The following is a 21,367-nucleotide window of genomic DNA, read 5'->3' as shown; positions in this document are numbered from 1 at the left end:
CTGTTTTCTTTATCCTTCAAATAATTCATGGATTAGTGGTGGAGTAGCTCCTTTAATGTACTTATGGGCAACATTTTCTTTTATCTCTATTGTTGGTCTGAGTCAAAGCTCTGCCCCAAGTCCTTCAAGCTGTGAGATCATCTTCTGCCACTGCAGAAGATTGCTGTATCAGCTATTCCTTCCTCCTGTCACAACATTGGAGCTGGAAAATTAAGGAATTGTGCGATGTATAAGAACCCATCAGAAAGTGCTGGGAAATTTCATGCTAATGCCTCATGGTTTCTTTTTGGGACTGAGGCTACACCTTGGAAAACTGCTGACAGTGGAGATTGGTCCCTGTGTTGACTTGTGTGGTGTCACCATGTAGCTCCTGGTCGTGCTCTTCAGCTGACTTACTTGGTCAGGGGCATCTGGTCTATTCTTCTGAGAGTTCAAAGCTGGACTGCCCACAGTAGGAATTTTCTCCCTGGGAGAAGCCAGCCTGATGCCATCCAGCTGCAGTCAGAGTGCAGGTACTGAGCGATCCCCTCTTGTAGCGACAATGATGCCGTTGGTTCAAGCTGTGGATTTTCTCCATGCGGCAATAGCAGTTCAGTTATTTTTGCTACAAACACAACATCTGCCAGCAACCCTAAGCCCTTGGCCTACAAGACAGCAATCTGTGCTGGTATGATCTTCTTGGAAGCTGCCACCACTCTGGCAAGTCCAGAGCTCCAGCTCCAGCAGCTCCTGATGTCAGAAGTAGCTAGGGGCTACCTCCCCTGGTTTCATCACAAGCAGCATCACGTTCTGCTACATCAATCCTTCCCCTTTACTTGTTTGGATAAATAAACTACTCCCTAAACAGGCTGAATTCCTGTTGCCCTGAATGCCTGTGCTCTACAGGTGTCTGTAGACTTTCCCTCAAGCCACCAGCAACAATTATCTTAATTTAAACGTGACTTATACTACAAACTTGTTCATGTGTTGCTTTGTATTTGCCTTCGGTGCAGGTTGAGTTTTGCCTCCAGAATGTTGTTCCACATTGTTTTCTAAGTAGTTGGTCATATTTGTCTTCTGGAGCTTTAAAACATCAGGAATTCAATGACCTTGGGGGCCTTTTCCAGTCTCAGTGATTCTATGATTAATTTGAGAAGCAATCAGAAGCATTCGTTCCCCTTGCTGGGAAATGGATGGGATGACTTGAGCTGGTGAGGAACAGCTCAGCTGCAAGTCAGATTGCCTGAATTCCTGTACTGAATTCCTTCTCCACACTTACAAGGAAGTCTTGACTGTGGAGTTCACACCCAGTGTGAACATCATTCTTACAGTGCAGACCAGAGGGCAACAAAAATCCAGGCCAGTATTAACTTCCATCTCCAGGCTGCCTGGGCAGTCAGTGACCCCACATCCCTGCCTATCCCAAGTGCACAGTTTTATTGCAGATGTAATTACTCCAGCCCTTTAATCCTCTCCATATTAACTTCATATTTTTAGAAGCTCTGTAATCTTGCACGTTAATGCCTTGATGGATCGTAGGCATTAAGTCTTGTGCGTAAAGCGCGGATGAGTAACAGTTGACAAATTGGGTGGTTTGGGTGCATTGCAGACTTACCCATTTTATTTTTTTGTATTTTGTGGATAAAAATAAAATATTCTTGAGTGTTTCAAGGTGTTTTACTGACACTAGAAGGGGGCGACTTCTTCCTTTTTCCCAGCTGTCTGGCTGCACTGTGGTACTCGCTGTGAACACCTGTGGTCTGACCTAAAACACACTTGTATGACTCAACATTTTTCAAAAATACAGGCTAGAGACCAGCAAAATCCCTGTGGGCAACCACAGTGCCCACAGAGTGAACTTGGAGCTTGAGCTTTGCAACCTTCACTTCCTTGACCTCTGCCAATGTTTAGGGTCATTCTTCAAGGACCAGCAGCTTTGCGGACTGATTCTTGAATTTCACTGCAATGAGTGAGCTTTGTATTTCAATGAGGAGGTTATTTTTCCTCCAGAGAGCAAATCTTACTGCTTTTTGTTCTCTTCTTATTTAAATGACATGTAATAGTGAAGTCTGTTGTTAGACTTTCAGCCTGGGATGTTTTAATTATGCACAAATCTTCAAGCATAGGATAGAACTTCTTTCAATCAAACTGATTTTAACCAATTTATTTATTTTTGTTCTAGGAACCAATTAAATCCCGGGCACCACAGCTTCATTTAGAGTACAGATTTTATAAACAACTTGGAAGTGTGGGTGAGTAAACCTACCTTAAGTTTATCAAAAGTTTGTGATTTCTTTATTAAATCAAACATTACCATGGTATTTGTTGTGTAACTCTGACTTGAACTTAGGGATCTGGGCCGATTCCTTTTATCCTCACACAAGTTTTGGAAGAGATTTGGTGAAAATGAGATCATAACGATGATATTGAGTAATTGTGTGGAGCTAAACCCTTGAGTTAGTGAGGATTTGCTGATATGGAAATATCCCTGTAAGTGTGTTTGTAAAAAGTAGGAATCATAAGTGGATGGAAAGTTATTTTGTATAGAACAACATACCTTAAGTAGGTGATCTAAAGTCTTAAAAACTGGGAAATTGTTTTCATTTTTACTTGCTAGATCATAAGCGTGTCCAAAAGCCCCTGGGCTCAGTATCCTCTATGCAACCATGGTCTACAGCAAATAGGAGAAAAATAAAACAGGATCAGTCAAACGTGGAATTTTTTTGTACTTTTTTTTTTCTGGCAGTCTCTGATTTCCCTGATACAGAGCTTGAGTTATGGCTAATAATGTTTGGATTTTTCTTCCCTGAATTTATGTTTGTGGTTTTTTTTAAACCTGAAGATACTTTTAGCATGTGCTGTTTCCCATGCCAAGGATTTCCGCAGCCTCATGCAGGCTGTTCCACTGTTCGAGGAAATCTTTGTGAAGCAACAGCCTTCTTTGCTCCTTCTGTGCCTTGATCATATATTGACTTTGGGTTTTGATAAGTTTCCTGCATTACTGTAATATTATTATACTTCTGATTTTATTTGTCCTCTTTTCCCTGAATGGACCAAACTTCCACTTGCAGAGGGTGTCTGGTGGACATCCAGAAATACTTTGGTAATAATATATTAACAAAATACTAAGTTGAACTCCCTGCTGGAGTTCTGTTGGTGCTTGAGATTTTTGGGATACCCCAGCCCACATATCTTTTGACACATGAATGAATCCCAATATGCTTTTCTATACCACGGTGCTTCCTACTGCTCTTTAAAGATGTTATTAAGGAGTTATAAAACTGATGAAAATTTGAAGTCATGGCTTTATTTTGGGTAGATTAAGTAGTTTTACGGGTTTTCTCCTGTTCCTGATGAATTTAAACTTTTCATCCTGTAATACTTACCCACTCAAAGCATTCATGGAATCATGGAATAGTTTGGGTTGAATGGGACCTTAAAGTTCATCCTGTCCCACCCCCTGCCATGGGCAGAGACACCTTCCACTATCCCAGGTTGCTCCAAGCCCCATCCAGCCTGGCCTTGGACACTTCCACGGATCCAGGGGCAGTTTCTCTGGGCAACCTGTGCCAAGGCCTCCCCACCCTTGTGGCTAGCACAGGCTTTTCCCATGAGAATTCTTTTTGTGTTTTATAAATAAAGATAAAGTTTGGATGTTATTGGAACAGTGTCCCAAGACTTGGACGGTGCAGGCCTGGCCAATCACGCCTAGGGGAAGGTTTCTGACTGACCAATCTGGGAGACTTTTGAAAACTCCATATATATGATGAAATCAAAACAATAAGGGTCATTCCTTCTTGCCACTGAGAACTGACTTCTTTACTCTGCTAGCTGCGCAACAGCGACAACCCTGACAGGGAACAATTCCTTCCTAGTCTCTAATCTTGTGTCTTGGAGCATTTGTCAAGGGACTGTTGAGAAGTCTCCTAGACAACCTGACTCTGTTTCTCTCTGTGTGGTCCCACGGGTGTGGCACGCCCAGCTCTGATGAGCTTTTGGATGCCATTAGAAGCTCTTGTGCTACAGTTTTGCTAAAACAACTGGCAATTGGCCAGGTCTCAAGTGGAGGATGTGACCTACAGTGCTGGTCTCACCATGAAACCTGGAATCCGAACAAAACAAATTTTGGTGGAGTCAGGCTGCCAGGAGCAGGGAGCCTTGACTTGGTGCCTGCAGCTGGGATTAGGGTAAGAGTGTCTGTCTGGAAAAACAGATCAGAGCTAAGTAATTTGTGGAAATAGAGGGATCTGTTCTCAGTGATGTTGTTAGTGCCAGGCTCCCTGTAATGGTCCTTGCTCCAAAATTGCTTGAACAGCCAGGCTTGAACTTCCAGTCTAGCTACTTGGAATTGTCGTACCCTCGCCAAATGAAGACCAGAAATGTCCAAACCCATGGTGTGCATGACTCAGAGAGAACAACATTAGTGTTGCATGTGACATTCTGCTCAATAAATTAGCTAATTAATCCTGCCAAATGACGTGGCTGGCTGAAGCTCCCACTGTTAGCCGAAGGAGGGAGAGCAGAGGGAGCCTGGCTGAGAAACCACAGGAGCTGCCTCGTCCCCTCAGCAGTGCAGAGACAGTGTTCAACTGCGTGTGCAGCCAGATGGTCCCAGTGAGCTCTGAAACATCAAAATTGTCATCACGTGCAGCTTTGGGAGAAAAATGGGGTTTTCTTTCCTAATGAGAAGAGTTTTAATGGTGATTTCCTTCTTGGATGTTCAGAATAAACATTTTTAAATGTGTTACTCTAGGGTAGTAGTCAGAGGAAAATTTAGGTTGGAAGGGACTGACCTACTTGGCCAATGCCTAAAGGATGTATGTGGGTATCAATTACCTGCTTCACTTGTCGTCATCAAAAACTAGGGAAAACAGTCTTTTTTTCCTTTTTCTAAGATACTCAGTCTAGTTTTGCATTTCCCTTGGTGCAACTGGACAGAGCAGCAAATAGCCCAATAATTCAGAAGCTAAATCCTGGTATGAGCCTCCATGTGAGATATTTCCACATGAACAGAGGACGTGATAGCTGCCTCTTCCTTTAGCAGTGACTTTGTGGCTCCCTGTGCCACGTGCTCCATCAGCTTTGATATTCCAAGACTTTGTGACAGAGCACCAAAGTTACATCTCTTCCCTCCCAGCAGCACCAGTTTCTCAGCTTGCCACGGGGCTCGGATGAGGATCCCTAGTCAGCTTGGATTAGCCAAGGAGCAGACTGGATTTCATGTGTCTCATACATCTTAAGATGCTTCACACTAGATTAAGTGAGGAAGCAGCAGGGAGAAGTTTGCCCAAGGGATCTAAACTGTAGTAATGCGGCTCTTCTTGGTGCTTCTCAGAACAGCTCAATCCACTGGATCCAGTGGATTCAGAGAAAGTCCTGGGTCAGGAGTAACCAACTAACAGACATCTCTGATGTGCTTCTTTGGATATTTGATGCTGTCTCTGATGTTTTAGTGCCTCCTTGTTTTATGGAAACTAACAGCTCCCCTATCATTCCCTTCCTCTTCCTCTAACTGGAGGAATGTTTGCTCATAGAAACAGATTTTCGTGATTCTTCCTTGAACTTTTCTCCCCCCAGAAATCGAGTGAGGCCCTGCTGCACAGTGACCATCTGCTGGCTTCTTCTGTCTTGCTGTGGAATTAAATATTTAATAACCTAAAATAGTGTCTGAGTGCTTTACCTTCATGTGAGCAGTAAAAGAGAACGACAAAGCATGGGCACAGAATCAGAGACCTGATGGTCAGTCCGTAGGGTGTCTTAGGAAAGGACATCTTTCTTTTAGGAAATGTAATTCCTTTAGGTTTTAGGTAGTCTGGGATACAATACATTTGCTCACCAAGGTAATTGAAGTAGTTTTAACAACCTCTGTGCAAACTAGTTGAATTCCTCTCATCAATCCTCTAATACCAGTGTTGTACTGAACTGTTTCATGATCATTCTTTGTCCTAAAACCAACATGAGCTTGCACCAGCATCCTGACTGGATTCATCCTGGCCTGGGCTATCCTCAGGATCTTGCTTTACTGGTAGCAGCACAGTCAGTCCTGACGGCAGCACCATGAACACGAACATGAGTAGCACAGTCCCAAGTGTGGTAGTTATTCCCCAGAATTAGGCTCTTGCTCTGTGATCTTCCTTGAGGACTGGCTGTTCCAGGTGTTCCTCCCCAAGGCTGGTTCCTTCTCTCCTGAGCTTCTCCTTGCTCTGAGGCTTCGTACAGCTGCTTGAATCTACTGTTTCCATACTTTGGGGACAAGAGGAGCTCCACCTCTGACTTGACCAGATGCTTTTGCATCTCCAAGGGCTGCCAGAAGCAGTTCAAGTCTCCAGCATCTTCCTGGTATTGGATAAGTCACTTGAGCATGTCATTTGTTCTCTGTACTAGAAGTTTGTGGAATAAACTGAGTTATTTGTCCATGATCAAACAGACCCAGCTCCTGGCTCCTGGAATCGTTCTACTTCCCAAGCAGTTACCAAAGGACAAAGCTTTGGCTTTGCGTGAACTGCCTCCTGCTCACCTAGCAGCATCCCAGGACCCTCCTGCTTAGTTTGGGAGGAATAAAAGCACCTGCTTTTCCCGTGGCTTGCAGGAATCCTGCAGCAGCTGGGTCCTGCTGGTGGCACAGCAAGTTCTCAGTGATTCCATTGGCTCTGTCCTGTGGGCTCTCTTTGCTTGTGGATAGCAGGAAGGGTCTTCTTGTTTTAAGGCTGATTCCAGATTAGAAGAATCGAATCTTCTCTTCAGGAGCTGCTGGAACAAGTCCAGAGGAGGCCGTAGAAATGCTCCAAGGGCTGGAGCACCTCTGCTCTGGAACCGGGCTGGGACAGCTGGTGGTATCCAGCCTGGAGAAAAAAAGACTCCAGAGAGACTGTAGAGCCCCTTCCAGTGCCCAAAGGTGCTCCAAGAGAGCTGGAGAAGACTTAGACCAGGGCCTGGAGTGCCAGGACAAGGGGGAATGGTTTCCCACTGCCAGAGGGCTGGGATAGATGGGATATTGGGAGGGAATACTTGGCTGTGAGGGTGGTGAGGCCCTGGCACAGGTGGCCCCTGGAAGTGTCCAAGACCAGGTTGGATGGGGCTTGGAGCAACCTGGGATAGTGGAAGGTGTCCCTGCCCATGGCAGGGGGTGAAATGAGATGGGCTTTAAGGTCCCTTCCAGCCCAAACCATTCTGGGATTTGTTACTACATTTCAAAGCACCTCTGGCATCTCTCCCTGTTGAGGCCATATGTAATGCCTTCCCTCTAAGCATCACCTTTGAATGGTAAAACGGAGCACTGCATGCTTCCAGGCTTCTTTTGGCTGCATGGAGCTGATGCTCAAGTTTCCACATAGTGACAGTTTCTGCCTGTGCACATCGTGTGCAAAAGTCATGCATTTTTGATTCAGTAGTAGTTTATTTTTATATCAGCTGGCAGATGAGTCACACCTTCCCCCACCCTTTGCAGGCCCACCTTGGCACATGTGATTCATTCAGACACGTGTCACCACGCGTTGAGTTCTGTGCCATGGCTCTGTAGCCAGTGCTCATCCCCAGCATGGGCAGGTGACATTGGCAAGTGGATGTAGAGACGTCATGAGCCTCCACGGTGGCGTGGTGGGGAGCAGAAGAGGAGTCTGATACACTGGAGAATCCCAGGAAACCGAGATCTCTGCTGTCCCCAGCCCACACAGTGGATGAGTCACAGCGTAGGAGCAGAATGTTCTGAATCAGGGAGGAGTATGTCAGTACATATAGAATATTGACGGATTCTGTGGTTTTGTTTTAATTGCTGCTCTGTAAACAAGTTCACCTCTAATGAAGTATGGAGTCGGTGTGTTTACTTTGGGACCTCTCTGTGTTGCACAACTTGCCAGAGCGAAGCAGTCTGTTTACTTGTCGGGAGGTAGGACCGAGGAAAATGAAGATGGCATAAATAAATGAGCCTTTGCATAGTGTAGTCAATATTTGCATATATATTCCTCAGTGTGGCTGAGCTGTCTGCTATCCATGCTGCCTATGGAGCTCTCTTGTTGAGATTGGCTGCGTTGAGCACGTTTTTCTGTGTTGCTCTTGCTTTACCCACACATACTTTGTATGTATCGATGTCCTTTATGAAGACATTCTTTCCGTGCTGGTTGCACAATGCTGCCATTCACGTGGCAATTAGGGGTCATTTTGGTAAAGCTCGTTATAGGATGGATGTAAACAAGTCTCCTTGGTGGAGCTGCCAACACCACGATTTCACAGGGAGGTCGTTGTGCACAACACTCTTCCCCAAGGGAGCTGCAGTAACTCGAGGCTATGTGAGGGAGGGTTAGTGCAAGAGGTCCCCACCCCTGTTTAATTAAGAAGTCTGGACATGCCCATTAACCGTGGCCACAGTCACTTTAATCTTCAGAATTCCCACTTGTATTTGCTACCTGGATGGAAACATCACTGTGGCTGGGTGCTGAGCCAGGTCACCCCTCAGCAGGGGGCTGGTTTGGGGGAGGATGGAGCTGCCGGGTGGGGATGATCATAAAATCCTAGAATGGTTTGGGTTGGAAGGGACCTTAAAGCTCATCTTGTAGCCATATGGTCAGGGACACCTTCCACTAGCCCAGCTTGCTCAGAGCTCTGTCCAACCTGGCCTTGAAAACTTCCAGGGATTGCCCCTCTGCACCCCAAAGTGGATTTGGACTGGTGTGGAGCAACATGTGGCCATCAGCTGAGGTATTTTGTGTCCTGCTTATTTTTGGAAAGGTTTGTTCATACCTGTCACGCTACAATGCTCTGGATGAGCACTGCAGACTCCTCCTTTGAAATACTGGAAGTGCTTTAGATTGTCAGTGTTCAGTGACCATAAGTATTTAATAAGTGACTCCTCTGTGCAAGGTGATACAAAATTGACATCCATTTGCAAGGAAACCAATTTTGGGACACATCTCATGTCAGTCATTCCCTACCTCAGATCCCTGCAACATACCTGAAGGTTTTGAGATGTTTGGTTAATTTTCTACCAGCAAGAAAAAACTTCTCCATTCTCAAATCCTGCACAGAAACGTGCCCTTGGCCATATGTGGGAGATGTTCAACATAGAGATACCATTTCATTCTCTTGAAAATGTTTCTTTTGGGCAAAAAGTGGAGACCCTCAAGCTGAGCTGCACCTTAAGAAATGGTGATCGGTGGCTTCATTGTAAAGTCAGGGTAGTACTAGAAGCTTGAACATGAGGGATCCCAGACTTTCAAGCTTTGAATTGCAGTATGAAATGTAGTGGATTACTGTAAAGTGCCCAGTTAGACCCTGCTGCTTTCAGAGCTGGCTTGCTGTTGATCTCCAGAGAATTATGTTTTACTGTTTAAAAATACTTGGCTTTTTTTTCACAGGGCCATTCCCTTCTTAGGAAGGGCTTCCTTAATGTGCACATTTCAGCATCTCAGCATCAGAAGTTTTAACTTCCTTGGGCTAAATTTAGGTTTTGTCAATTGAAAGCTATCAGATGCTTTTAAAGCAAGGCCATTAATATTTGAATATGAGATTAAGGCAGTTTCCTTTTTATATACTGAAAAGTCCTCGTGCATCTCGCACTCTTCCAGTATTCGTGGCAGTAATCACAAATCAAGTGCCAGTGACTCAGGGCAGTGCACAGAGGAGAACAGCAGGATGCTGGGAAGCTGGAAAATGCCTTTCCTGCAGACACTTTTCCTTGAAGCCTGACATGGCCATAAACCTGTAGCGGTTGGACTCATCCAAGTCATCCCAGATGCCTCACTAGATTCTCCTCATTGTCAGCAGTGTCCATTAAGAGCAGGCTGTGGGTTGTGGGATGTGCTGCTGCTCTGAGGATCCATCAGGGCTCGAGGAGAAGGACGGACATTTAATCATGAAGGTCTCTGTGCTGCTTCTGGTGCTTTCTAGCAAACCCAGAGTTGAAATATCTCCTGCTGGCTATCAGCCCAGGCGGTGCCTGGGAACTGGAGTGCCTCAGCTGTTGAAGTTGGCAGGTGAAGACCACAGAACCACAGACTGGTTTGGGTTGGGAGGGACCTTAATGCTCACTCATTCCACCCCCTTCAAAGATCTAATCCCACCCCCCACTGCCATGGGCAGGGATGCCTTCCACTATCCCGCGTTGCTCCAAGCCCTGTCCAACCTGGACTTGAACTCCTCTGGGGATGGGAAGTCCACATAATGCATGATGTTTGAAGATAAACTTTGGAATTTATATTTACATTAAATGAGAAACCCAGTTTGGCAATGAGGGCCAAGATAATTAATAAGGGTGTAGGAGCCTGCTGGCTGTTCTATTTGTCCCACTTTCCTACCCCTTCTGTGAACATTCTTCAAGCCGTGGGGATGCTGCACTTAAAAACTAATTGAGATCTAAAGCTATAAAATTTGTTTTTAGGGGGGCTGTAGTGTCAGGTGTTGAGCACTGCCTTGATCCAAACAAAATTAATTGCCTTTTGGAAGGTGGGTGCCTGATTTAGTGGGATCCCTTCCAGTGCAACAGAGGCATCCTACACACACTGGAGGTTTTTAAGGTGAAAACTGAGCTGTGCCGGGGAGGTTTGACACCAGTGAAGTCCTGGTACAGAGGGCTGCCCACCTCCCAGACCGGCTCTCCTGTGGGTTTGGAGTTTGTATTTTGGAGCTATGCCCTGCCTGCTATTGAAAAACCTCCTCCCATCACTAAATGATAAGCCACAGGCTCTGCCCCTGAGTCTTTGATGGGTCAGGCTGAAGTTCTGAAGTTTTGTAATAATTTTTCTGTTTGAAAGTAGCAGTTTTCCCTTTAAAATTCCATTCCTACCCATTTGTACTCGTCTCTCTTAAGGTGAAACAGAGATGATATCTGGAGGTAGGATCTGACTTAGCGCCTCAGAACTTCTGTTTGGTGGCAGCTTCTCCTGTGGGAGGTTTTCCCTCAGTCTGGAAGGACCGTGTGGGTAACACTTTCCTACTCATGCGAAAAATCTGTTTTTCCCTCCAATCCTACAGTAATTGTGGGACTGATGGATGCCCGTGTCTTGGCTTGTTGTGGAGGGTTGACATGCATTTGATTCTCATCCATCACTTTCTAGTTTGATGCTGCTGCAGGAGCAAACATCCACCCTCCCAGTGGGACCAGTATGAGTGATGGGGGCCCAAGCTGCACCCACAGCCTTGCAGGCAAATCCCAGCACAGCTCTGGAATTGCACAGAGGGCTGTGCTGCCAAAAATGGCACCGGATTGTCCCACCACAGTCTAGTGAGAATCTGGCCTTCAATTGCCTGAGCAAGGCCAAGCGTCATGTTTCTCCTGAGTGCCCAAAGGTACATATCCAATACCAGCGTCCGCTTTATCCAGCTGAATCTGACCCACTGATCTGCTCTCCCAGTTAAAAATGCTGTTGGATCGAGGATGAATCCTGCTTGTTTGTGTGCCTGTTTTGCCTTATGTTGCTGTGTCATCCTGGCAAGAGTGACTGTGGTCACTGCTCAGTGTTGTGCTGTCAGCACTCACTGTCGCTGTGGCAGTGTCACCCTGGTGTGCAGCTGGAAAGAAGCAGGGAGTTGGGAAAAGCTCTGCCTCTAGCTGACAGTCTCCAGTGAAGGGAGACGAGCCAAGGAAGGGCCACCTGAGACTTGGTGTGATGAGACCAAAGTGGTTCTTTGGGCAGCAGAGGAGCAATTCAGCACGAGCATTTTAGTTTCGCTGCTTTTGCAGCATTTTTCATCTGCCCAGAAGTAGCCTCTTGACTGACACTGCTTCTGGAGTTAAATTTGGGTGCTGCTGAGCACCTTCTCACAGCCAAGAACTTCTGTTGTTGGTTTTTCTTAAGGTTATACCTGTAATGTCATTAATACACATCACTTCATGTGCATAACGTGTTGCTGAGGGGCAGTTCTGATCTCTGCTCCCTGTGACCAGGAACATCACCTGAGGGAGTGACTGGGGCTGCATTAGGGAGGTTTAGGCTGGATATTGGGAAAAAGCTCTTCTTCCAGAGGGTGGTGGGGCACTGAACAGGCTCCCCAGGGAATGGTCATGGCTCCAAGGCTGCTACAGCTCAGGGAATGTTTGGACGACACTGTCAGGGACAGGGTGAGATTGTTGGGATGTCCTGTGCAGGGCCAGGAGTTGGACTCATTGGTCGTTGTTAGTCCCTTCCAGCTCAGGATATTCCATGATTCTATGAACTTGTTCTCAAAAGAAAAGAAAATGACCCTGTGATTTCATCTCAGCTTCTCTGTTACCTGGTTCAAATGAAAGAGCCCAAACCTGCCACTGAACTCCCTCTTAGGTAGAGCTGAGGAATTACACAGCCAAGGAAATCTGATCAGGAAACAATTTTTCCTTAGATTTTCTTCGGGGTAGTGAGTTTCTCTTCCTTCCTTCCTTCCTTCCTTCCTTCCTTCCTTCCTTCCTTCCATCCATCCATCCATCCATCCATCCATGTGGTCTGGCTTTGAACAGTCTGGCAGCACTCACCCAGCTCTGTGACCGGCAGCGGAACAGAATCACAGACCCATTTAGGTTGGAAAAGCCCTCTCAGGCTATCAAGTCCAACAATACCCCAGCACTGACAAGGCCACCATGAACCCATGTTGCCAAGTGCTGCGTCCACATGCCTTTTAAATCCCTCCAGAGATGTTGTTGAGTGACTTCATCACTGCCCTGGGCCAATGGTTTTCTTCCATCTTTGTCCTTGTATTGCAGGTGTGTGGGAAAAGGTCATCAAGCTAGAACTTAAGCTGGAACTTTTTTGGGTGGTTTAAAATAGCTCTTCTAAAATTCTATTCTGGTTTTAGCCTTCTCTTAAGGTGTTGCTCTATATGCCAGCAGCCGTCATCACTGGAGCAAGAGGTTGTTGTGTTGGATATAAAATCCAGCAGTAACATGGAGATTTGCCTTCAGTCCTTTACCTTGAGCCCTAAAAATGTGAATTCAATGTTTCAAAACCTGCCAAAAAAGCAATTTATTGTGCTGTGTTTTATTATTTTGTGTTTGTCAAGAATTGAAACTATTTCACTTGACTAGGTTAGTTGTTAGAGCTTACAAACTGCCTGTGAATGGGTATTTTTCCCAGATTTTTTAAGTTTTCCTGCATTCGACCTTTCCAGCTAAGGCTGATTCTCCTCCCAATCTTTTCTTATCTTTATGAATACAAATATGAATGTTTCTTTGGTACCCCATCTGCAAGTGCTTCTTGCTTTGTGGATGTGTAGAGTTGTTTAATAAAGTGAAGCCATGATGTCAAGAAACCAGCTTGTACCACTCAAGGAAGATGAAATGCCACCCCGTTCTAATAACACGGCAATCCTGAGATTTGTTTTTCTGCCATTGAAGTAAAAATCAAATTGTTTGGATTTTTACCAGCAGCAAGAAAAAATATGCTCTTCCTTCTGTCCTTCCCGGGTCTGTTTTTCTTCTATTCCTTTTCCCATGCCTTTTCTTTTTGTAGATTCAAATACTCAAATATGCCGAGTGTCATCTCTTCGCATAAAAAGCTTGGCTTTCTCTGCCATCATGAGGGGAGAAGATGTTGATCCAGTATCTTCCTGTGGCTTCCCCATCCCTGGAAATGTTCAAGGCCAGGTTGGACGGGGCTTGGAGCAACCTGGGATGGTGGAAGGTGGCCCTGCCCATGGCAGCTTTGAGGTCCCTTCCAACTTCCAATGTTCTCTCTTGAGTTATTTCCTCTTGAGTTCAGAGAGTGTTTGAGCTGCACCTTTTCCACATCCAAGGGCAGGAAAGGGCCTTGCTCTGCCTCTCCTCCTCCTTACCCACTGATGGGCTAAAGGGGAAAGTCCTGCCACAGAAATTCCTGCTGGGCAGTGGTGCCAGAGCATTCAGCATTTGCTGGGAGAAATGATTTATTGCCCAGGCAAAGCAGGGGAAAGACGTTGTAAAAAGCTGGCAGCAAACAGCCAAATGTCTGGCAGCAGTTGGAGCAAATGGAGCAGGAGGATGTTTGGGGACAGGAGAAGTGCCAGGGCTTCTGGACGGGTGTGGTTGCTCTTCACCCTGTTCAAATGAGTGCGAAAGAACTAAAGGTAAATTGTGGGCTCTCAAACCACAATATGAAAGCTCAAGAGAGCAAGGAAATTATTCAGGAGCTTTACAGGCTGGAAACACTCATGCATGGTGGTGATCTCTGTGGATCACCATCAGAGCTGCCATAGTGCTGGCCATCCTCCAGCTCCTCCAACCCCACTTCTTCACACTTTCTGTGTGTGGTTGTTGGATCAGATCACTATTTTTAGGTTCTTTCCCTAATCTTATGCCAGTCCAAGGTTTGTGAAGCCTTGGAGTGGTTGGCGAGATTGTGGCAGACCTTTTCCACCACCTCCTTTTCCACCTGCAAGTGAGCTGGTGCTGGAGTCACAAATTGCATTTTCTGATTGGTTTCCTTTATGTCTCGACTGCTGTTTCTCAAACGAGAAAACACTCTCAGTCACTCAAAATCTCTGTCTTTCCCTAAGCTCTTCCAGATAAGATTGAAGATGAAGGCCTGTATCACAAATCTTTTGCAGCCTTACTTTGAAGGAAGACATCTCTGAAAGGCATCTGATCAAATACATGAAAGACCCTTAGGGCAACTTTATTCCCAGTAACAAGCCCAATCTCAACTTTTCTTCCATCTTTCTATTTTTGGAGCAGACTATTCCAAAACCTGAAGGTCAGGATGAGTCTTTTTACTTCCAGCTCACAGACATAACCTGTGAACAAACGTGCTCAGGTAGATTTACATGGGGCATGTTTGAAGAGGTTAAAAGCTGAGATCTTGGCCCAGTTGATGTTGATCACTAATCTTCTCTTTCAGCCAGGATTTTATTCTGATTTGAAAATTAAGAGAAGGGTAGATCCTCATTAGTGTAATCAGCTTAAATGGGTTGACTACTCTAAAGCAATTTGTTTAATTTGTTTGGAACATGTTTAATTTTAGCTGTAGATATTCAGCCCTGTCACTGTTGCTATTTATGCTGTTCATCATGTAATTTTGTGTTCTGTGATTTGTAAAAATAAACTTTCTGCTCTGAATGAGAATTTTGTCACAATCTACGGCCCATTCATCAGTGCCTCTTTAAAACCGCACAGAACTTTCTGTGCACTGATGCTGCTGGTGTGTGTCTGTATCTCTTTCAATCAGAAAGAGTTCTTCCTGCCCACACAGAGCGTGGGTTTGCATCAAGCATCAGGCCTTTGCTGGGCCTTGGATTGCTCCTCCCTTCCTCTTTGGGTGTGGTCTTTGGGTGTGGAATTTGGGGTTCCTCAGGAGTGTCTCCCCTCTGCAACAGAGCTCAGTGTCAAAACCTGCATGAAGAGAGGGTCTGAAATTCTTCTGTAATTCTTGAAATTGAAGACATCAGCTTCTCTATTTGGCCATTCCTCATCGAAGGGCAGTGGAAACCAGTTCTCCATGGGAGCAAAAACCACGGGTGGCTCAGAAACTACCGATACTGATTAAAAGCTCTGGATGTCTCCTGGTGATTTGCTGTATTGGGATGTGGCACTTGACCTTCCATTGATGTGGGTGCCACATGCAGCTTCCTGCACTTGCTCCCTCATCCCTCATTGTGTGTAATTTACTCGCTGTTGATGAGGTTAATTTGTAACCTCTCACAATGCTCATGCAGAACATGAGTCCAGAACATCCAGAACATCTGCTTCCTGTGCCTTCCATGCCGGGCAGGTGCTGAAAACTCTTGATTTCCCTCAGGCATAACCTTTGATTGGCATCTCTGCTGATTGCCATTTCATAACCAGTCCTGGAAATAGTTTTTAGGATGCCTGTGTGCCTGAACTAATGTGGTTTTTTGGAGTATGTTGGATGTCTGAGGAGTTTAGGGGCCATTACTGGTGCTGTAAAACATGTGGCAGCAAGATAACTTTAGTTGAATCAACCAGGACACTTGATCTTGTGATGGAAGTTTGTTGAAAGATGTTGTTCTGGGTGTTCATCCAGCTCGGATGAAGCTCTCTGGAAGAGCAGTGATCCTGCTGTGTGTTACTGTTCCCATTCTTGTGTTCAAGCTCAAGCCAAGGATTTTTTGGGTTGATCCAATGGCTATTGCTCAGCCACAGAGCATGAGGAAGGATGGGAAAGTCCCTTTTGATGGCAACCCAGGAGCAGTGAGAGTTTAGCATCCCCAGAAAGCCGAGGCCAGTCTCAGGTGTGGGGGGGAAGCAAAGTCCAAGTTTTTGCCTTTGACGTCTGTGTTTGCTCTCGTTCCAGCCGTGATGCTTTAATCTACAAAATGCTTTGCTGGGTTTTCGCTGTGCTCAGCTTGAATTTCTTCCAAGACATCGCTCTGCTGAAATAGCAGAATTTGCCTGTGGATTCCAGTGCAGCAATCAGTCTGTGTTTATTGGGGTGATAAACTTCCTGTGAGAGTGAGGGTGGAGTGGGGCCTTTTCCATGTAGCTGAGCCAAATCACTCAGCAGCGAGACCAAAGCTGTTAAACAAATTGAGATGATTTCTGCTTGCAGCAGTCTTTGCTGTAATAAACTCTTTTTCCTCCAAAGGAGAACCTGCACATGTCATGCCTGGATTTTCTTCCCTTTTCTTCTTCCCTTTTCTTCTTCCCTTTTCTTCCCTTAGCTCCTGTTTAATACCATGGAGAAATTCCTAGTTCTGATGTGATTTCATGCATTAATTGCATTAAACACGTCATGGTTTGTACTTCAGGTGTTGAGTTGTACCTTTGAATCCTCAAGATGAGACTCTGCTCTGATGGTGGCTTTTCATCCAACAGTCTCTGAATCGAAAACTGCTCACCTACAGCATGACACTGTGGCTTTGTGTGACCTTTCCAGTCCTCTCCCAATGCGATTACTCACCATTAAAAACCTCAACTCCAACTGCCCAGGCAAAAAAGCCCTTTTCCCTCCATCACTCCTTTTAGTTAGCAACATCCTTCTTAAGTATTTACGGATCTGCTGGTGATATTCATGGAGTTCCTGGGGTTCACTGTGACAATGGACTTGGTGGCACCAGGACACAATGCTTGTAGCTGAAATAGAGCCAAGCTACATCATAAATTATGCAGATGGGCTGTGACTGAATCAAATTTTATGCAGACTTTCTTAGGCTGACCCTTTTTACTGTTCAGAATGGCTCTAGAGCTGCCTGTATCTCAAGTTTCAAGTCTTATCTGCCAACACACCCTTTAATGAGTACATCAAGTTCATCTTTCAAGCTTTGCCCCTTCCCAAAAAGATGGTGAATGTTGAGTTGAGTTTGAGTGAGCTGAGGACATGTTACCCTGAGTCCCTCCCAACATTATTTCCATAACTAGTGTGGAGTTGAGGATCCTTGGCTTGGGCTGGGAGCTCCTCAGGGCTTATGAGCAATGCTCCTTTGGATCCGGGACACAGCAGTGCAGCCTGGCTCTGGAAATCAGAGAGATATTACAGCAGCTTTATTCTGGCAAAGGCAGGAGGGAAGTCCTTGACTGCAGAGCTGGCAGCACTGCTGAAAGCCCTTAGGGAAAAATTGAACCCTAAAAATATGCGTGAAGCCAATGATGTCTCTTGTATTCTGACATTTAGGATGCTTTTTTTATGTTCTTCGCTAAGGCCTTACCTTCTCAGAGCTCCCACAGAAAGGAGAGCCTTCCTGACGATTTAAGACAAGGCGGGTACTCCAAGCTCTTCGCTGTAAGCTCTGAGTGGGTAACACTGAAGGAATTGAGATCCCAGAGGGCACTAAATAGTGTTGCTTCCTTCCCTACATGAAATCCCCACCTTTTGGGTCTTGCTGCAATCTGTCTTCCAGGTTCTTATGCCGAGTAGGAATTTCATTTTAATTGCAATGCTTGCTCCTTACCAAGTGAGGCTGCAAATGTTCTCATCTTCCCCTTTTCTGGGAACAAGATCCTTCACCTTCCTTAAGAGCCTTTCTGCAGTTTTATTCTCCTGCATACCTTAATTAGCAGAGTCCTAATCCTAATTCCCTCCTCAGTTCCACTACTTCAGACTTGTAGAAATTGTGCTAGAGGTACTCAATATCTGTCTGTATCTATAATCTATAATGGGCTCAGGTTTAAACTTTGCATAAAATACTCTGTTATTCTCTTATTCTCTATTAGGCTTCCATTATTCTCTAAAAAGCAGAGATGCTGATCTTGGTGTTAGAGGTGATTATGTAGGTAAGTCTTCATCAGACTTTACTGAAAATGCAGTGGCTCACCATGAGTCATTTCAAGAGCTGTTGCAATTATTCCAGCCTTCAACACTAAGCTGATGGCATTAAATTACCATTTGTTTTGATTTGGGGATATTTGAAAGCATTTTGGAGCTGCCTGGATCATATCCCATCATTGTTTGGCTTTCTGAATTGCTCCTGCGTCAAACCATCCTGTCTTCCTAGAGGATTTAATGACTGTTACTGCTTCCTAAAGCATGGAGCTCTGTTAGGAGCAGCAGCCTCCCAAACCCAGGTTGAGTCAGCGTTTTACATGGGATGCACAACTCTGGTTAGACAGGGAATTCCTGCAATACTCTGTAATAACCCATTAATGCATCCCGATGACAAATTCCCTGAGCATGTGAGTTAATGAGATTAAAACCTCCTAGAGTAATCTTTGTCAAGCTGTATTTTCTTCTTTTGGAGCAATGCTTGGGAGCACAAGTTCTGTGATATCTAAGCTCTAATAATCTCAGTGCTGCATTTGTTACATGGTTGGCAGGTTGCGGAGTTCCGCGTGCCATTGGGTGGATTAACAAGGCTTTCCTAAATCTGGAGTAGGACATGCACTTGGTGTGTTGCTGACACACTCCAGCCTGAAGTGTTTCCCCGCCTGAGCATCTCTCAGAGCCAACACCAAACCATGCACTTAATTACTCAAGTATTTTGCTATATCTAATATTGATCTCTTATGTAAATGCAGGTGTGTACCTGCACCTACTTAAAACATGCCATAAAATTAATAATCACAGTGCTTTCAGGTCCCATGCCCTATAATTTATGGATCTCTGTGAGAAAAAAGGCTGCACACGTAGCAGTGCTCCCCATGCTCAGCCTTTATGCTGAATAGCAGGGTGCCATACCTTTGGGCATTCAAGCAAATATCTTGTTTTGACATAAGATAAAGCCCCATATTTCAAAGCAAAACCCTTCTGTTGTGTTTTGGAGCTGCATATGAAGTGTAGACTGGAAATACATAGGTATTTAAAAGTGTTACCCAGCTTGACGCTGATGCCAGGACACCGAGCGCTGGTGCAGGTGCTGGTTAGCAAAATGAGCAGTTGGGCCTGCACTGAATTCCTCCTATATGGGCTGCTCTGGTTTCCTTTTTGAATAAAAGGTGGTTCCCAAGAGTGCTGTGCACCTCCGTGAGTGTTCCAACATCAAGGCTGTTTTTTCCCTTTCCTTCAGATGCCTTTCAGAAAGCTGATCCACCCAAAAATCCCCTGCCAGCTGAGTATCAACACTGTACTCCCACAGTGGGAAGATAGGTTCTGGCTCCTACCAGTTGGATGTTGATAGTTGTGTGTGTGCACATATGCTAATGACCATGATCACCTATCTTTATGTGGTGATTGGTTAAAATTTAAAACTATTCCCTATTTTAAAGGAAAGGGTTTTTTTCCTTTTTTCTGAGTGTAAACTTTGTGTAAGGTTGTGCTGAAAAGTAAGTGCTGGGTGTTATCTTTGGTGACAAAGCAGCCCTTTTTTGGCCATGCCTCATGTTCTCGAAGGACTATCATCTTCCTAACTGCTCTGATGAGTGCCAGCCCACATCTGGGGCTGTTCTTTGCCTGGTGTTTAGTGGAACATGCGGAACTCCGTGTCTTGTTCCCTAAATCCAAGCCTTTAAGCTGCCAAAGCTCAATGCTTTCATGTGGTCTTGGTATTGCTCTGAAATCCATTTGTCCAAGGGTGTAGCTGAGCAGAGCCTGCACTGGCTTGGCCTTCAGTTCAGTCACAGTTTGTGCTGGAACTTATTTCCTTGCTGGGCAGCATCCAAGTGAATACTCAAGAGGTGACAATAAAACTCTGCCTAATGAAAGGTGTGCATGCAGGAGGAGGGGAATTAACCTTGTTCCATTGACTGATTCCAGTTCTTTTCCTATTCTTCCAGCTGAAGGGCTCCCTCAGGTGTATTACTTCGGACCGTGTGGAAAGTACAACGCCATGGTACTGGAGCTGCTTGGTCCGAGCTTGGAAGATCTGTTTGACCTCTGTGACAGGACGTTCACTCTGAAGACAGTGTTAATGATTGCCATTCAGCTGGTGAGTGACGAGCAGGGCCCTGCCCTGGGGCCTCCTTGGGTGTCCATCCATCCTGGGGTCAGCACAGTGTGAGGTTCAGGACTGAAAGAATCTTCTTCCATCACAGAATCACCAGGTGGTTTGTGTTGGAAGAAACCTTCAAAGATCTAATCCCACCCGCCCCGCCATGGGCAGGGACACCTTCCGCTATCCCAGGTTGCTCCAAGCCCCATCCAACCTGGCGTGGAGCACATCCAGGGATGGGGCAGCCTCAGCTTCTCTGGACAACCTGTGCCAGGGCCTTACCACCCTCACATTTTTCCCAATATCCCATCTAACCCTCTGTTCTGGCAGCAGGAAGCAATTCCCCCTTGTCCTGTTGCTCCAGTCCCTTGTCCAAAGTCTCTCTCCACCATTCTTAGAAAACTTCTCAGGAGTAAGAAGGACTCCTGCCTATGAAAGGAAGGTCAAATTATGCTTATGAGAAACTGGCTCCCTGCACAGCAGAACCAGTGAAGCTGGATTCCTATGGACTTGCGTCTCATGTCCCCTACACGCCCCTGCCCCGGTACCTGCCCCAGCTCCCTCCCTCTGTTTGGACATCCCAGGAATATCTCATTTCTCACCTGCTCCCTGGGTCACACAGAGCACAGCACCCTCCCACACTCCTACCAGTTCTACTTGTTTGGTGCTACTGGGCTGACTGAAACCTTGTGGGGCAATGGGAGCTGAGCCCTCCTTAGCCAATGTACCAGCATTTGAGGGCCCTTGGTCAAATTTGGTCAAAATTGGCCAATGGGTTTAAATTACTGACACTTGGAAAGTAATAGTTCTATGGGCAGCATCACCAGAGCATTTAATGTACCTGAAAAGGAAAGGAAATCTGGAAGGGACCCAAGCTTGGATTTGGGTTTGTGTTAAAAGTGGGCAGTGTGAAAGCTGAACATACTAAATGCGGTTAAGGAACTTCTACAAGTCAGTGGGGCCAGTCAGTTTGTCTTTTTGGTTTTCAGACTGGTTTGCAGATTCCCAAGTATCTGGGTATCTGCAGATATCCAGATCTTGGGTAGCTGTACCTTGGGATCACCCGGATACCCCACAGCAGAGTTGGGGTTGTATATTCACATTAACAGCTCCCGGATAGAAGCATGGTGGTGAAAAAGAGATTTAAGGGATGAGGAACACAGTCCTTTCCAGATAAACTGAAGTTTGCCACAGC

The 21,367-nt window shown here is 45.6% G+C and overlaps 1 protein-coding gene and 1 non-coding gene across 10 annotated transcripts in view; both read left to right on the top strand.

Annotated features, from left to right (window-relative positions):
* The window catches only part of CSNK1G1 (casein kinase 1 gamma 1), a 108,593-nt gene that overhangs the window by 59,734 nt on the left and 27,492 nt on the right, over positions 1–21,367 (top strand). For 7 of the 9 annotated variants that reach the window (XM_085071145.1, XM_085071144.1, XM_085071142.1 and 4 more), the window contains 3 exons: positions 2,162–2,231; positions 18,023–18,082; positions 20,018–20,169. In XM_085071145.1, the coding sequence (XP_084927271.1) occupies positions 2,162–2,231; positions 18,023–18,082; positions 20,018–20,169 (282 nt within the window). The remainder of the gene's footprint in view (positions 1–2,161; positions 2,232–18,022; positions 18,083–20,017; positions 20,170–21,367) is intronic. The other 2 variants (XM_085071149.1, XM_085071150.1) reach the window with 1 other exon arrangement.
* LOC146432942 (small nucleolar RNA SNORD36) lies at positions 2,759–2,824 on the top strand. Its single transcript, XR_014854382.1, has one exon. It is a non-coding gene; the product is annotated as a small nucleolar RNA SNORD36 (small nucleolar RNA).

This window comes from Lichenostomus cassidix, chromosome 10 (assembly GCF_008360975.1).
Source record: "Lichenostomus cassidix isolate B80296 chromosome 10, HeHo_3.0, whole genome shotgun sequence".
NCBI classification, from domain to species: domain Eukaryota; kingdom Metazoa; phylum Chordata; class Aves; order Passeriformes; family Meliphagidae; genus Lichenostomus; species Lichenostomus cassidix.
This window is presented reverse-complemented; position numbering and strand designations above follow the sequence as displayed.